Source organism: Acipenser ruthenus, chromosome 7 (genome assembly GCF_902713425.1).
Source record: "Acipenser ruthenus chromosome 7, fAciRut3.2 maternal haplotype, whole genome shotgun sequence".
In the NCBI taxonomy this organism is placed as follows: Eukaryota; Metazoa; Chordata; class Actinopteri; order Acipenseriformes; family Acipenseridae; genus Acipenser; species Acipenser ruthenus.
The window spans coordinates 7,105,881-7,121,882 of NC_081195.1; the positions used below are offsets into that span (position 1 = coordinate 7,105,881).

Here is a 16,002-nt window from a genome sequence, read left to right on the forward strand (position 1 = left end):
ACAAGGAGGTCTTCAGGACAGCAGCCTTTCCCACATAGATCAGCGACAAAGTTAGAATAGAGCTGCACTGTTTGCAGCATTTCACCCAGCAGCTTGCATATATATTATCACAGCACTGCTTTAGAATGCCCTTGTATAATCTAGATGCATTAATGATCTCCTTCATAAGGGATAGTTAGAGGAGGTATTTTTGATAGCTGGTTAACAATGCCAAGCCGCACTGAAACCCTACTGCAATGGGACTTCCTCTTCTAGAGCCCCACGCAAAGGGATCTTCAACCACTCAAGGAGCGCAATGGGGAGTGATCTGCTTGAACACTTACAGTGATTTTGGTAGCTTTGTTCAGCTCATTAACCCACTCAACCAGGTCTTGCTGATCATTGGCTTGCAAGAAGAATTTCCTCATCCCTGCATTAATAACTGTACAAAAGGAGAGAAGGGAGAGAGAAAAAAATCAAATACAGTTCCCATCAGGTCATCATTTGCAAACTTGTTTAAAAGACGATAAAGTGTGCAGCCTTTTAATAAATCACGTAAAGGATTTTGCCAATTAGCTTCACTGGTTGCTGAGCAGCATCCACAGGAAAGCGAGACTAATGGCTGTGAAAACACAGTGCTTATTTTTTCATACTAGGCATTTAACACAGCAACTCTGCAAACATCAAATCACAAAAACGCTGTGCCTGTAAAATTGAACTCTTTTCCACTGAAACCTACTGTGCTGTATCATTATCATGAATTCACTGTTGACACCAGACTAAGCAGGGACCCCTAAACAATCAAACCAGTTGACCCTACCGCTATAAAAGTTTCCCCATAGTAAAGGCATATAACGCTGTAATAAAGCATAGTGAAAGCAACAGTAAAGCATAGGTAAGCATTGTAAAGAATAGTAACGTATGGTAAAGCATATTAATAAAATGTTGTAAACCAGGGGAAACTGGTAAATGCATAGAATAACCATGGGAAAAATGTAAAAATACCACAGGAAACTTTAAGGGTAATGTTTAAATAATGTCTTTAGGGCAGAATGTCTTTTAGGAATAAGTTCGATATTCATGGAACTGTTCCACATTGTTCATAAAGAAGCGGACGACAGTAACACACTTTTTTATAAAAACAGATTGAAGTAAAATAAAAATTCCATGCTTTCTAGCTTTGTGAATGGGTCCCGCTGGTTTATTAAACCTCCACTCCACGTAGTGCGACTCTATAAGGTCAAGGAACACATGATCCATTCGACCTACAATACATGAGCTGATGTAAGGAGCTCCTACTAGTATTACCAGCGGCTGCAGTGCTAGTTGCTTATTTTTTGTTCCTTGCTTGCTGAAGCTTATGTTAACTTTGAATCCCTCTAGACTTTAGGGAGGCTCCAATCTTATCTGGTCAGGAAAACTGAAAACACAAAAACTGCTTTCCTCTTGCAATCAAATTAAAAACAGACTCCCTCGTCCATTCTCCTTCTAAAAGAAGAAGAGATTTCCAGGTTTGTTAGCCCGTCTCCAGTCATAATAGAATGTATATAGTTATCTTGTTCTAATATGTTAGTTCGAATATCAGCTTATCAAAGGGTTCCCTTGAAGTATATGAGAAATCTAATCTATATCTCTCTATCTATCTATCTATCTATCTATAAATTATTGCTTCAATATAAACAAACATTAAAAAACACAACAGGATGACTCAAAGCAGGAAATGAGTATAAATAGACAGATTCCTACTCTACGGAAACTAAAATGAGTGCCATTTCATTTCTCGCACAGTTTGCCTTTCATCCTTGCTTTAGCGACATGCTTAAACCATGAATCATGCTCTTTGCTATGCTGTGTTACTGTAAAAAGGGGGAAAAAAAAAGTTTAAGCTTTCCCGAAAAAAGAGTGGCTATAGGCCAAGGAAATGAATACAGCAATTATGAAAAAGCCACGTGCTACATGTGCCTAGTCAGTCAGTCAGAAGAAACCGTGTTGTAATAAAACAGGCATGAGACAAAACATTGGACTAGTTTTCTAGAACTGCATATGATTTCCACAATTGTCATACATCTTACTGGCACTAGCAATGCCATCACTATCCCTTTGAAGTTCTTCCGTTTTTCTTTTGGCTTTTCGATTTTTATTATTTGTTTTTGATAAATACAATGCTTATAGATTTCTGATACATGTGTACCTAATCAATTCATGTGCTGTAGTTCAAAACCACATTATCTACAAATAACGTACTAGGATGCAGTAGTATATCCAAAAGCATTGTACTGTATTAGAATTAGTGCTGGGACATATCTGAATATTCTAACTAATATTTTTTGACATGTATTCGGACACAAAAATGAGATGTTAGTATTCGCTACAAATGACAAAAATACCTTGCACTTATTTACCGTCACCAGAATTTGCGCACAGTTTAAAAAAAATGGCAAATGAAAAAGAGCTCTGCGATATGCGAGATTAATCATATATATATATTTTTTGTTGCGACTTGTATAATGTAAAACGAGAACCAAAACAGTGAGTTTTTTTCCCCCTTTACTTTACAACACCATTTCCACATTTGTTTTATTTGAAGTGTTTAAAGTTAAATTTCAGTTTTAGATTGCTTGTTCAGCTACAAAAAGGCACAAGTAAACCTCATGTTATTAGTTTCTGAAAACGTGTCGATGGCCGCTGTTTACTGTGAAGAAACGGCAAGGAAATAAAAACAAATACTATATAAAGTTGAGAACGCATTTATTTCAGGAATAAACAAAACAACGTTTATTTTGAGCTGCTTTGTTTTGTAGTTAATTCACTGGGGTAAAGGAAGTCCTACACAGCTTATTCTTTACTCCTGGGATATTTTTCTATTTGCATGTGTTACATATTGTAAGGTCCTGCTGCAATGCTTTCTCTGCTGGCGTTCAGAGCAATATAATGGCTTTTACTACTTTTTGAAAAACGAACGAATATCCAAATGAATATTTAAATTATGAGCGAATATCCGAACATGAAAATCCCGTGTTCGTCCCAGCACTAATTAACATAAAACAAATTAAAAAACCAAAACATATTTCAAGCACAAATAAAAGGTGGAGCAGTGAAAATGTTACTAAAAAAGGTACGCATTAGATAGCACTCCTTTAATTCGCTTGACCTGCTTTGACACCAGCTTTAACATAGAAATGGTAACAGTGCACATAACAGCACAGTCCTCTATAAATATCCTGCTGTTTTGGAATGTGGTCCCAACTCGGATGCTAGCATCCTGTTGAAAAGCAGGATATTTCCCCAATCCTGCAGAAATCCAAAGTGCACTCAATAGCAGGTCACTGTAGTGTTTCCTTCAATTGAGTCGGAGAGCAGCAGCATGCCGCTTTGGGACAAAGATCTCTCCAACAGAAGCAGTGCACTGCATCTGACCAGCTTGGGCACTGGCCTGCTGGACTGCAAGCCAAAGCATCACAAACCATCAATGGGCCATGCCTAATGCTTAATGTATTTGTTGATATGTCTAACAAAAGCACATTTTACACACACACGGACGAGTTACAAAAAAGTGATCAAATCAAGCTGTTGTACAAAAGGTGTTGTCAGCGTGATGATGAACACGCAATTACAAATAAATTGATCACGCTAAACAAGGAACAGTCGGTGCTAACTTGGCACCACCTTCCTCATTCAGAAATAAAAAAAAATAAATAAAAAAAAAATCGGCAGCTCTTGAACATTTGCATTTCTAATTGTGAGCTTAAGAACAGACTTGACGGCACATCAGAACAAGCTAATGATGGTGCGCCAACAGCTTAGATTTATTATTCTACAAAACACATGGTAAGCAGCTTCTCGAATGGCTGGAGGGGGCTGAACTAAACAGCTTGACTTTATAAATGATCTTGACTAACATCCATGCAAGAAACAGACCAGAAAAGAGTCGGACTGCTGTAAACGCGTGCATGAGAATGAATGAAAACCCTACAAGGACTTACCAAAGCAGAACTCTGCCTTTGGTCTTTGCTTCGTTGCATCGCTGACCTTTATAAAAGAAGAAAAACAAACAAACAAACAAAAAAAAACACCAAGAGCTCCAGTTAATTACAGACATCAAGAGTTGTTCTTAAAGATTAACGTTTTTACAAATATGGGGGCACTTAAGAATATAATACATCCAAAAGCAGCATAGGACATCCACAACCTTTACAACACTACTAACTGGTACATCCTCCTGTGGAGGTGCAGAATGGATTGATTCAAAAGGACTCTTAACACAGCAGGTGCCAATACAGTCAGTTCTCTGCAGGGACTGACATACATAAAACATCTCATGCATTAAAACATAGCACAGGGATAAGTTTGACAGAAACTTTTATTCAGACAAAAGCGAACTGCAATATGATGTCAAGTTGGGAAACTAGAAAAAGCAGTCACAATTAACGCATTTAAAATACAAAGCAATATATCAACTGGTACATTCAACATAAAAAACAGTATACCTGGTTGTTAAAGAGATTACAAAGTGACAGGTTTTCCAGTTAAGGGATGTAGACCTTCATTCAACGACACACCATCTTGAACAGCGATATGCATTTTTGAATGATTTTTGAGGTTACTGGAATTAAATCTTTGTATTCCATCACATGAAACCTCTTTCCCATAAATACATTAAAAAAAAAAAAATTCTGGAAGTGCTCCATCATAGAGAAAATTGAAGAGCCGTGACAGGATGCTTCAGGCAATGTGTGTGTTTATTTACCTTAGGCTCCACAATTGAAGGGCCTGTCATTTGCATTTCTAACAGCGATTGGTCAGCATACCTGGAGGTAGGGGCCAATGAAAGCACGGCCTCAGAATTCCACTACAGAGGTGGCTGGGTTGAATCTGGTCAACAGAGCTCTGACATACATTTTTATTACAGATCGAGCAGCAGTTTCTAATGTACTCCTAAATGTTCCACCTTCTCCTATTTGCCAATTATTTAATTATACAATTAGGACTTCTACAACTTTTGTTTATCTGGGAAAGTCCCCTTTTATTAAAGGAAGCCCCACTTAGTAAGATATGCACAAGTCTTATACAACGTAACAGACTCACCTTAGAAATATAAGTTAGTTTGAGTGCTCCAACAGGCTGCGTTCCAGTGGGCAGGTTCTGTAAAAATAATAAATACAAATCATAATGAATGTCACACCAAGCTCAGGTCAGTTTGGAAGATTGCGTATGCCTGTTTGGTGGATTCTGACTTTGTGTAGCTTTAAATACCCTGCTTTTACTCCAAGTACAGGCGCTCCTCGACTTACGACGCACGGCACTTACGACTCTTTTGCATTATTACCCTGCTTCGACTTTACGAGATCGATTCGGCATTTACGACACGGTGAGCACGGGCCATGCGTCATGTGCGCATGCTCTGTGTCTGAACCGCAGTACCTGTCGCGGGCGACCTGACTCAGTCACGTAGCATTTTTTTTTTTTTTTTTTTCCCATGCATGTAACTTTTTTTAGAATGTTTTTGCCCTTAATGTCTGATAAGAGCAGTGGACTCAAAATGAAATCTAAGCTGTGAACTCCATCACATGATGAGGGGATTAACTTCAGGAGATCGTAGTTCACGGCTAGGTGTACCGCATACACACACTGAATACGTAATTGGAAAGCCCCGAGTCTACTTTTAAACATGCCAGGTAGGTGCCCGAGTAATATGTGCGTAACCACTGGGGCGCCGGAGCCCCGAAATCAATGGGATGAGTGTGAAGAGTTAAATAAATATTTGCATGAGTACAATATAACGGGTCATTTTTGTAAAAATATATTATATTATCTGGCCAAAGAGTCAACCCCAATTTATAACATTGTTCACATGGGAACATGTGCTTCAACTTACGACGCTTCAACTTACAATGCGACTTTAAGGAACCAATTGTGTCGTAACAGCGAGGACTGCCTGTATTACATTACCAGTGATTCAATTAAAAGGAAAAGTGGAAAAAAACTGGCATGGACAAACAGAGCTGGTGTGGGAGTTTGCAGCAGCCATCTTCCCACCCTTTCCCAGCAGGAGATGCTGCTGGAAAGCATGGATATGGAGTGGGCTGAATAAAAATATGTTGGAAAAATATTGCTGCAATATGGACAACACAGGATACAGCAAAGGCAAAGTAATGTATTCTGTAACACATGCAGCTCTTAGTTAACTGTTATTAAACAGCTATTAAACTGTGATGAGATGTTCGGAAATTCGTGTATTTGTCCCAAATGGCTTTCCATAGAGATCACCAAGGATGCGTGCGCATAATCTGGTTTGTTTACTTATTGCTGTCTAAAACTTTTAAATAGAGGCTCAAGAGCTGCTGTGTTGATCCTGTGTTTAATTATATATATATAATAAAATAGAATAAAATAAAAAAAAATAAAAAATAAATCACATAATCACACAAAGCTCTTTTTCATTTGCCTTTTTTTTTTTTTTTTTTTTTAAACCGTAGCACAAATTCTGGTGAGACGCTAAATAAGTGCAAGGTATTTGTCATTTGTAGCGAATACTAACATCTGATTTTTGTATCAGCATACATGTCAAAAAATAATTTGTTCGAATATTCGGGTATTTGTCCCAGCACTAACAACAATTATGTTTTATTCCAGATTTAGTTTTTGTGATACCGATAGCCTTGTGCAGGGAATACGTATATAGAGGCCCGACAAACTTTTAGCATGTGTGTGGAAATATAAAAAGATATGCTATACATCGAGACTCCAGTAAGTTGTAATAAATAATATCCACTGTAACAGCACGTATCTGTACTAGCTGAACACTGTGCAGAATTCTACCAACTACCTCTGCCTCCCTCCACTTGAAAGGGACTCAACAGCACCAAATGGAAAGGATGGTTATTACTTTTAAAGTCTATGCTGTTGGATATCACCTGTGTAGGCGTGTGGGTAACACGTTTTCAATAAGCTCTAACCAAATCTGGACAGGGAGTAAGGCATGCAAGCTGAATTATGGAAGAACAGAGGAATGAATTTGCGTCACACCCAACATAAAAACACCCAAAACATTTAGAATGAACATGTGAACGAGAGAGAGACACAGAGAGAGAGAGAGAGAGAGAGAGAGAGAGACTTAAGCAAAAGATGTCAAAGTTAAATACAAATCAGTATAAACTGCCGGTGAAGCAAAAACACCTTGGAAGAGTACTGAGAAAAAAAAAAAGGAAATGCCAGGTTTTCAGTATCTAAAGTACCATGAAAGAACTAGCTTTATGTTTAAGCAGTACTTTTAATGCTGGTACAGTAGAAAACAAAATAAAAAAATAAAAAAAATAATGTTATTAATTTAATAACTGGCTTCACATATCATGCTTAGCACTAATACTGGACACCTAAAGATAAAGTAGTCATTAGACAACCAGGGTCTGTGAAACCAGCCATATAGATTTGTTCACTTAGATTAGACAGAATATCTCTCTCTCTCTCTCGCTCAAGAGGGGCCACCAAAACCACTAAAGAACAATGACCAACAACATTTGACCATTAATACCTCAGGTTTATGGTATCAACATTGATCCGCTCAAAGTGCTGAAAAGTACATCCGTTGAAAAAGGGTTACACAGTCTGTTGCCCTTACCTGGGGGTTGTCCATATACCAGACCAGGCTGCCTTCCTGCGTGTCCAGGATGAAGTACCTGCGCAGGAACTTGCCGCTGTTCTCATTCTCCTCAATGTCGAGGAACCCACAGATACGATTCTGCCGATCCACATAAGGCATTTCTGAGCCTGCACATTACACTGCCAAGGAGAGAGAGAGGGGAGAAGAGTAAAGCAAGAGGCAGGAAATGGCACTGTAGAGCTAAAACAAAAAGGCGGCTCTCCATTCCTAGAAGAGAATTGCTAATCCAGAGTGACTCACTCTTCCACCCACTATACACATCTGGCAGCCGTTCAAACAAATAGGACTCATTTAACTTGCTGGTGTAATATAAAAAATTGCAATACCATGCATGCGTTTATTTTATTTCCACCCACAACTCTAAAAGCCCCTTGTACAGTTTTCACTGCTGATGAAGGCATTAGTTTTAGCTCAAATTGTTTGGATGAACCCATTAAAGTTTTTCCTGATACTGCCTTGCTGTGTTCATTTATATTAATGTACAATTATTTGCAGTATAATACTGTCACTACAAAATGTTAAAAACAATGTAGCAGGGGTGGCAAGTTGCAAAGCCATACTGCAGCAAACATATAATTGAGGTACAGTACAATATTACAGCTCCCTGCAAGACCCTACAGTAGGTTGTATGCAAGGGTCTTGGAATCCACAAATCTGAAGCTGTAGCAACTTGTTTCAACATTCCAAACAGGAAGCTAAGAGCTTTGCAATCCACCCCCCACCCTGCTATGCAAAAACATACAAGGCTTTTTTTTTTGTTTTTTTTACAAAATCTAAATCTTCCATGACGAACTGCAATAAAAATATGGCTCTACTCATTTGCTCCATTAATTGCACGAATCTCCCCTCCTGCTAAAAAGGTACAGTAACTGAACTGGAAACATGGATTCTTTGACTGCTGTTCTTCCGTACAAAACATTACACCTAAATCCTGGTTAATCAAATGAGAACAAATTAAATTGCATCAATTAGCCCAATCTGAATCTTAAACACTACCTAGGTATATCTATACTAGGTACTAAATTCTGAAAAAGTTTTTAGTAAAAACTTAACTGGCTCATTATCATAAAAAAAAACAAAAAAAAACACAGTAAATATTTTAGCGTAGCATGCAAGCAAGGCTTGGCTCTCTCTCTAAACTCCTTCTCTTGCTCTGGTACCATCAGTTCTGTACAGCCCACACTTTTTCTGTTAGTTCAAGTTTGATCATTATGAATACAAATGGCCTTGTTCTTCACGCACAGTTGAAGATTTTTTTTTTTTTTTAAATGTATAAATGTCGAGTCAAAAGAACAGCAATAAAACTTCTACTGCGCTTGCACTTTATAGTCTGGCATCGCATCAGCCAAGATGGTAAAAACATGAGCTGTTCTCTAATTAAAAATAAATAATAAATAAATACTTCAAAAAAATAATAAAAAATGGAAATTGTCAAATATTGGAAAATGATGGCTGTTGGCAATCAAAATGAGACAAACAGTAATTAGTCTTCATTTGCATTAGACATACAATACAGTACTTCCATGTAGAATTCACCACAAGAAGAAAAAAATGCATTCTTTGATGAGAGTGTGCAGGGATAGAAATAAGACTCCCACTTCATAGCAGTTTGATACATTCCTGGTTTTACAAGGAGCTTAATAAGACACACCTTTTGTTACAGAAATGGGTGAAACTGCTATGCTTTAGGAGTTTTATTTCCATCCCTGGTATGCATTTTACTTGCAGTAAATAATCCCCCCCGCCCCCCTTTTTTTAACAGGTTTGCCTTCATAATGCACATTAGTGGGCACTAATGTACAACACTGTTTCCCCTTGCGTCCCTAATACCCTTTCAGCGAACAGTGCCAGAGATTCCTGGAAACTGTAATAGCACACCAATCATTAGCCTGAGGTGACATCACCCAGCTAACTCAGATGGAATTAGGGGAAAGCTTTTACAGTGATCTCGTGCAGTCTGTGGTCCTGAGTTTAATGCACGTGTAACATACAGGGTTTCTCTAAATATTTAAAACATACAGCCACTCAGCATCTTAACTAAAACACGGTACAGTACTAAACCTTGTTAATCTGAGTACCGACTCCAATCAGAGAGGGGGACCCGTTTACTGTACATGCATGAATTCACATCAAACATGTTAGCAAATTTAGATCAAACAGAGCACTGCAACCAACTACTGTAGGTCTTCAGAGTTTACCATTAAAGAACAGCCTTGTTAATTTTACAATGAAGTACATTAATACCATGAAAAAAAGAAAAGAAACCACAAATTAAAAGACATTTGCATAAACCATAGTGAACACTCTTAACCGAGCCCTGACACAGGAAACACACTGTCGCTGGATATGAAGAGGAGGAGTGCTCTTCATGAAAACGAGGTCCTCTGGAGACTAGCTATCCAAGCCCCAAGTAAAAGATGTATTTCTAAACAGGCAGTGTAGCGAGACACACTCCACACTACAGTACACTGAAGACCTAACAGAGCAGAAAATGAACACAAATACAACCTTGAGCATGCATGGTTGCATTAAGGCTTGTATTCCATGGATCACTATTAAAAAGCAGAAAGTAACAGCTGCAGTTACAATTACAGGGATCTTGATCTGTATATATTGCACCTACACTAACACTAGATGTAGAGGCAGAAACAATAACAAAACTATCGTAGAGGAATTCTAGAAAGTGATGATGAATACTTTGCCAATGAGTTCGTGCATTTAAACAAATAGATAAATCAATCAAATGTATTATTTTGGAGATTCGTTTTGAACAGGATTATTGGTAAAAGAGCACGATCTACAGCAGCGTTGTCAAACGGACAGGTCTCCACCCATATATGCAGCTTACACAGCTGCACAATGTGGCTCTTTTTTGTGTCCCCTTTTAGGTTTTTAATGGGTTTGCAAAAACTGCAAGAACAGTCTGTAGTCATGTAGAAGCAGCAGTTCAAATGACTCTAAATTGAGGTCTAAACATGCAATGTTTAATGAGCAGAAAATGACTGAAGCAGTGTCCGAGTGCAATTTGTACTACAGGTCAGATTTTTACAAAATTTAACTTTAAAAAGTTATAATTACACACACACGCTCTATAAGCTCTGTATGGCTCTTTTAGCCAACAAGGTTAGGCAGCTGTGATCTTCATTACAAAAAAGCCCATTCTATCTCCTCTCTCTATAGCAGCACAGCTGCACATTGTCTATAGGGGGTTTCTTGTTCTATAGAATCAATACAGGCTGCTTACTAGTCCGTGCCTCCAAGACAGTACAGGTAGATTAACTGGACTGCTGCAAGCAGGCTCTGTTCTACCAACAGGCTTTTGCACACTGACTCAAGCCTTTTTTTTTCCTTTGTACTTAAAAAAGCAAGCTTTCAAGTTCAGCAAAGCCTGCTTGAATGCTGTAACCTTCACTATGACTCACATCTCATTATTCATTTCTAAGAGGTATGCCTGGCAGGGATACTGCACTTGTAGGTTGATTGTGAAGTAACCCCATATATTCTTTGTGGATTTAATGTTTAGAAGGAACCTCTGAAATATTTTTTGAAACTTCAGGGCAAAAGACAACAATTCCCCCCTCCCCCACCACCCCCTCTAAAAATGTTGCTTCAAAAAGAATATTAAATATTTATCAAACTGGGGCTGTTGTGAGAATTATCTTGGTTACATCTTGGGCAAATCAAATAAATGCATGTTTGTCACAGAAACTCGGAAGACATTTTAGAACTACCCACTGCTATAGGTGAAGCACTTACCAGGCAACCACAATATGGTCAGCCACAGTAAGCATGGCAGTGTGGTTTATTAGCGACTAAGGAAATAAGCATTAAACTAAGTTACTACAGTACACTTGCATAAACTTATGAATAGGGGAAATGGTGACCATTAGATTCACAATGTTCACCAACATTCTTATGCAAAGGTCAGGGTCACAGGAACAGAGTTAGTAAGACTTGCAAGCAAACACTAGCGTGATTGGAATCAGATCTTAATAAATCTGACCAGAAATCACTTCCTTGCAATTTGAACACTCACAGTGTGTAAGGGGTTCTTAATGGTCTTAGTCTTTATAGAAGCAAAACGACAGAGGAAACAAGTGAACAGGTACTTTGGATCAAGTTTCCCTTGCTGGTAATGCACTAAAATGGAGCTACAGTAGCACTTACTACTTAATATGAAGACACTTTGGCTGATCTGGCCTACAATACATACAGTACAGTACGTATGTTGCTGGCAACCAGAACTGAAGAGAAGCCATCTCAAAGCACCTTAAATGTAGGGGTGTGCCCATTCATCGACTCACATGATGAGCCGTGATATTTTCCTTGACGATACGATAATCGATACAGTGCTACAAAACACAAGCATGCATTAATTTGTGTCTGTGCTGATAATTAACCTCACCTACCAATCACTGTGTTCAAGGTGTTTTTGTCAAGTCCGCTGGAAGCTGAGCGGAGTCGGGTTATTAATGTTGATAATCTCATCAGGGCGACGGCGAGATTCAACCTGCTCTGGACGGTTTAAAATCCAGTGTGGACTCACTTCATGTTCTTAATAAGAGTCATGCTGTGTAAATGTGCAAGGCTTGAATCAAGTATTCAGGGAATACAACCAATCTGAGTGTCCATGACACCATCAGATCGACAGCACATCATCACCATCAGTTACAAACAGCATCAGAAGGTAGGATACTTCGATATCCAAAGGCTACACTAGAAACATTAAATCATTCAAAACTATCTGCAACATCTGTGTACGCTAGCAAAGCGTTACCTGTGCATCCCAGGGACCAGTCTCTGCTGATAGAGAGTGTTGTCCACTGCTGGAGATGTGGTAACAGCACAGAGAAGCACACTCAAACCAAGACTTGTACATCACTTTGTGTTCCTCAAGAAAAAACTCAAAACATAAAAGAATTCTACTTGTTTTTAAAAATAATCTGCTTTAGGAGAACAGTTTCTCTTTTTTGTCAGATTCAAAAACTTTTGAAGAACTGTGCACATATTTATTTTAGTTTTATTGTTATTATATATCACGTTTTAATAAACTGAAGTGTGAGAAGGACAGTAACAAAAACGAACACATTTAATCGAATACAAATGCTTGTAAAGCACAAAAGGTGCTGTATTAACAACAGCAGAATACAGGAAAACTCATACAACAGTTGTGATGGTGACCAAACGTGTTTGTAAACAGCAGAACCAATGCACTGCAGTCTAAACTTGTTTTTACTGAAAAATAAACAGTAACATGTAATCATAAGAGCGGTCTGCGTTACATGCTGTCCGAACAGGACTTCACTAACACTGAGCATGGGAGCTGCAGTGTGCTGTTTCCCCATGTTACAACCGTGCAGTTAGAAGAGCTGTCACCAATTCCAGACACCAGAAAAAAACTGAAAATATAAAACGTGCCGAGTTCATTGCAGTCATCAGCTGCATAGATTAACCATTCAACAGAATGAGACAACAAACAAGTGAGTACAAGCATTAAGTTACTCTTTTAGTATCATTTTAGTGTCTTAACAAGTTGTTGTATTTTAAGCAGTTGACTATGGTAGCCATTAGCTCCTAAAGCAAAAAAAAAAAAAAAAAACACACCTTTGTCTGGAGCCATGATTTGTAATTTTGCTTTAAGGAAACGTATTTTACATGCTTTACTTGTGTTCTTGCAAACACTTGCACAAGCAAATGAAACAACTGTGATTTTTGTGTTTCATGCTTCATTTACTGTATCGTGATACAGTACGTATCGTACCTTGAAGACACTGCCGATACCCAGCCGGGCCCTACCTCAACGCAGACTTTAAAATATAGGTTATCTGAGTTATTGCAATATGAACCGTTAACGGTTGCAAACATCACAAAAAATACTAGAGAACAGTATATTAAAAAAATAATATACAAATAAATAAATAAAAACACAGAATTTGAAACCACTTATTTATTTATGCTGGGCTCGCTGAACAGTGCAGTTGATTAGCAAGCACAGAACTATCACTACCAATGTAACTGCAATTGTGTTTACTAGGATCAGCAATTTTCATTAAACGTACATCTTTTTCTCAGAACTGCACCAGATTCAACGTTGTGGTGAACAGTTCAGAGGATGGGATCTGAGAAATAAAGTGTGAAAAGAGTGCTGCATTTAAAAAACTGTAAGCCAGCCTACGAAGCTGAACTTTGCACTAATGTGCCAAACGTAATGTAGTAAATCACTCACAATCTCGCACGCAGCTTTCTTTACCATTTCCAGAGGAACAGGGTGCTATTCATAAGACTAAAGAGAGCACTGCATTGTGGGTCCAATTGACTGGAAATGTTATATGGTTGGAGAATAATCATATCCACACACATGTACAAAATAGTCCTTTTAAATGATATCTTCAATATAATTCAAGATTATAATTAAAAAGCAATGCGCTAGCAGCAACAGGTTCAACTGCAATGCTATGAATTTAAAAGTGCAACTTGGCATGGGTATCAAAAACTGTACCACCCACACTTTGTGAATCTACAGACCTCAGAAGCACATCAAGACCTTTCTGGAAAGTGAATCCTATCCAGTAACGCACTGGCATGGGAGAGAAACAAACAAAGTCGCAACAGACTGTTAACAGGCTTGCCTACTGTAAAGAAAAAAAAAAACAAAAAAAAAACAGAAAACTCTTCTGCTGCATTGTAAAGAATGTTTTGTTAGCTTTTAAAAAGCTAAAGCCAGCCCCGTAGCTGATATCACTATTCACCAAAGGCTCGTTTCAAACAGAATGCATCTGCATTAATTTGCCTCATGTAAATACAGCGTTGTCCTCAGCTGGCATCCAAGTTACCAGGCTGTAAAACAGCACAATGGCAGTAATAGGAGGTTGCTGCTGACGACTGGGAACAATGCCGTCTTGACACAATAGCAACATTATTTCTATGCAAACTCGAGGCAGAATATTTTGCAGCATGTGTGCAAAACACAATAGCAGAGCTTGTAAAGTAATGAGGTCTGAATTACAAAGGAGTCGCATTTTTTCTTCTACGCTCTGCTCTTTAGTTTTGCATTTTCAATTTTTTTTCCCCGCCCACACAAACCACTCAGAAAAAGAACAAGCTTTGTTCTCAAGTACCAGGAGACTACCGGGCTAATCGCATTTAGAAGACGCCCTAAATAAATGCCGATTGGTTGACACTGAATCAGAATGCAAGATTTCGCAGGGCAATGGAACTTCACAGCTTTTATCTTGTCAACAGAATAGCAACTTCTAAAAATGGGATATTTCCATTAATGATCATGCAAAAGGTCTTCTAAACATTTAACTGATGACTATCAGGAGTCAATCATTGCATGGGATTACTTTGCTAGAGAAAAGACTTTGGAATATGTTTAACCGAACCTTCTACTGTCTGGTTGCAAAGGTTCACTGCAACATACGTGTATTTCAAATCATATGCCCTAGTCCAGTGGTTCTCAACCTGTGATCCATGGAAAGGTTACATAATTACGGAAAGAACGCAGCAGCATACTTTATACATCCCATTGCAAACCCAAAATTTGATACCTTAACTCAGCTACAGGTGCAGGAAGACAAAGCATATATGGAGAATATCTCCAAGTTAAAAAATGTCTAAACTCTCTGTCATACTTAGGTTTTGGAATGTCTAAAATATATGTGTTACTGGGGAGTTTGTGTATTGCACACAGCAGCATGTAAAGCAGCACATGACAAGGCGTGCGCTGAAGTTGCATTAGCATACGGTTGCAGGGTTCTCCCCAGGAATTCTGTACAGCCAGGCGGCAGAACATTATAGCCAGGAGCACTTTTAACAGAAAAATAAACTTGCCTTACCTTAAATATATATTACGACAAAGAATTAGAATAATGTGTTGAATATATCTGGTTGCGCTTTTTTATTGTCTACATTTTTTTCCATTGCTGTTTTTTATTATGGTAAACACATCACGGTAACCTTTTCACTTCCTTTTTAGCTTAATTATTGAGCTTATTGCTTAGTTTAAATAGTTTTCTTTGTTTTCAGGGCATTTTGTTAATGCATGTCTATTTTGGTTTTTCACTATTCTATATTTTTTGAATGCAACTGTTCATTTTAACCTTTTTTTTATTTTTTTTTTAACACAACGGTACTCGCACACATTTTGGTCACCATCATAACTGTTGCATGGAACCGGTGTGTAATAAGCCAGCACCTCCGCACCTAAGCATTTTTATGTCACCTGACAAGTGTTCTGCTGATATCCCATCATGCCTTTCTTCTTAAAGGTGTACAGCCTCTATACATGAACCCCCAATATCTCTCACAAGCACCTGGGTACATATTGTTACGATATCACAAAGGGAATGCGCTTTTTTTTG

At 38.2% G+C, this 16,002-nt stretch overlaps 1 protein-coding gene across 18 annotated transcripts in view; it reads right to left on the reverse strand.

Moving 5' to 3' along the window:
- Window positions 1–16,002, reverse strand: part of LOC117415550 (pleckstrin homology domain-containing family A member 1-like) — a 38,198-nt gene that overhangs the window by 16,410 nt on the left and 5,786 nt on the right. For all 18 annotated transcript variants that reach the window (XM_059026233.1, XM_059026234.1, XM_034026053.3 and 15 more), the window contains exons 2-5: window positions 7,598–7,758; window positions 5,065–5,121; window positions 3,963–4,008; window positions 324–421 (exon numbers count right to left, since the gene is read on the reverse strand). In XM_059026233.1, the coding sequence (XP_058882216.1) occupies window positions 324–421; window positions 3,963–4,008; window positions 5,065–5,121; window positions 7,598–7,738 (342 nt within the window). In that variant the 5' untranslated portion in view covers window positions 7,739–7,758. The remainder of the gene's footprint in view (window positions 1–323; window positions 422–3,962; window positions 4,009–5,064; window positions 5,122–7,597; window positions 7,759–16,002) is intronic.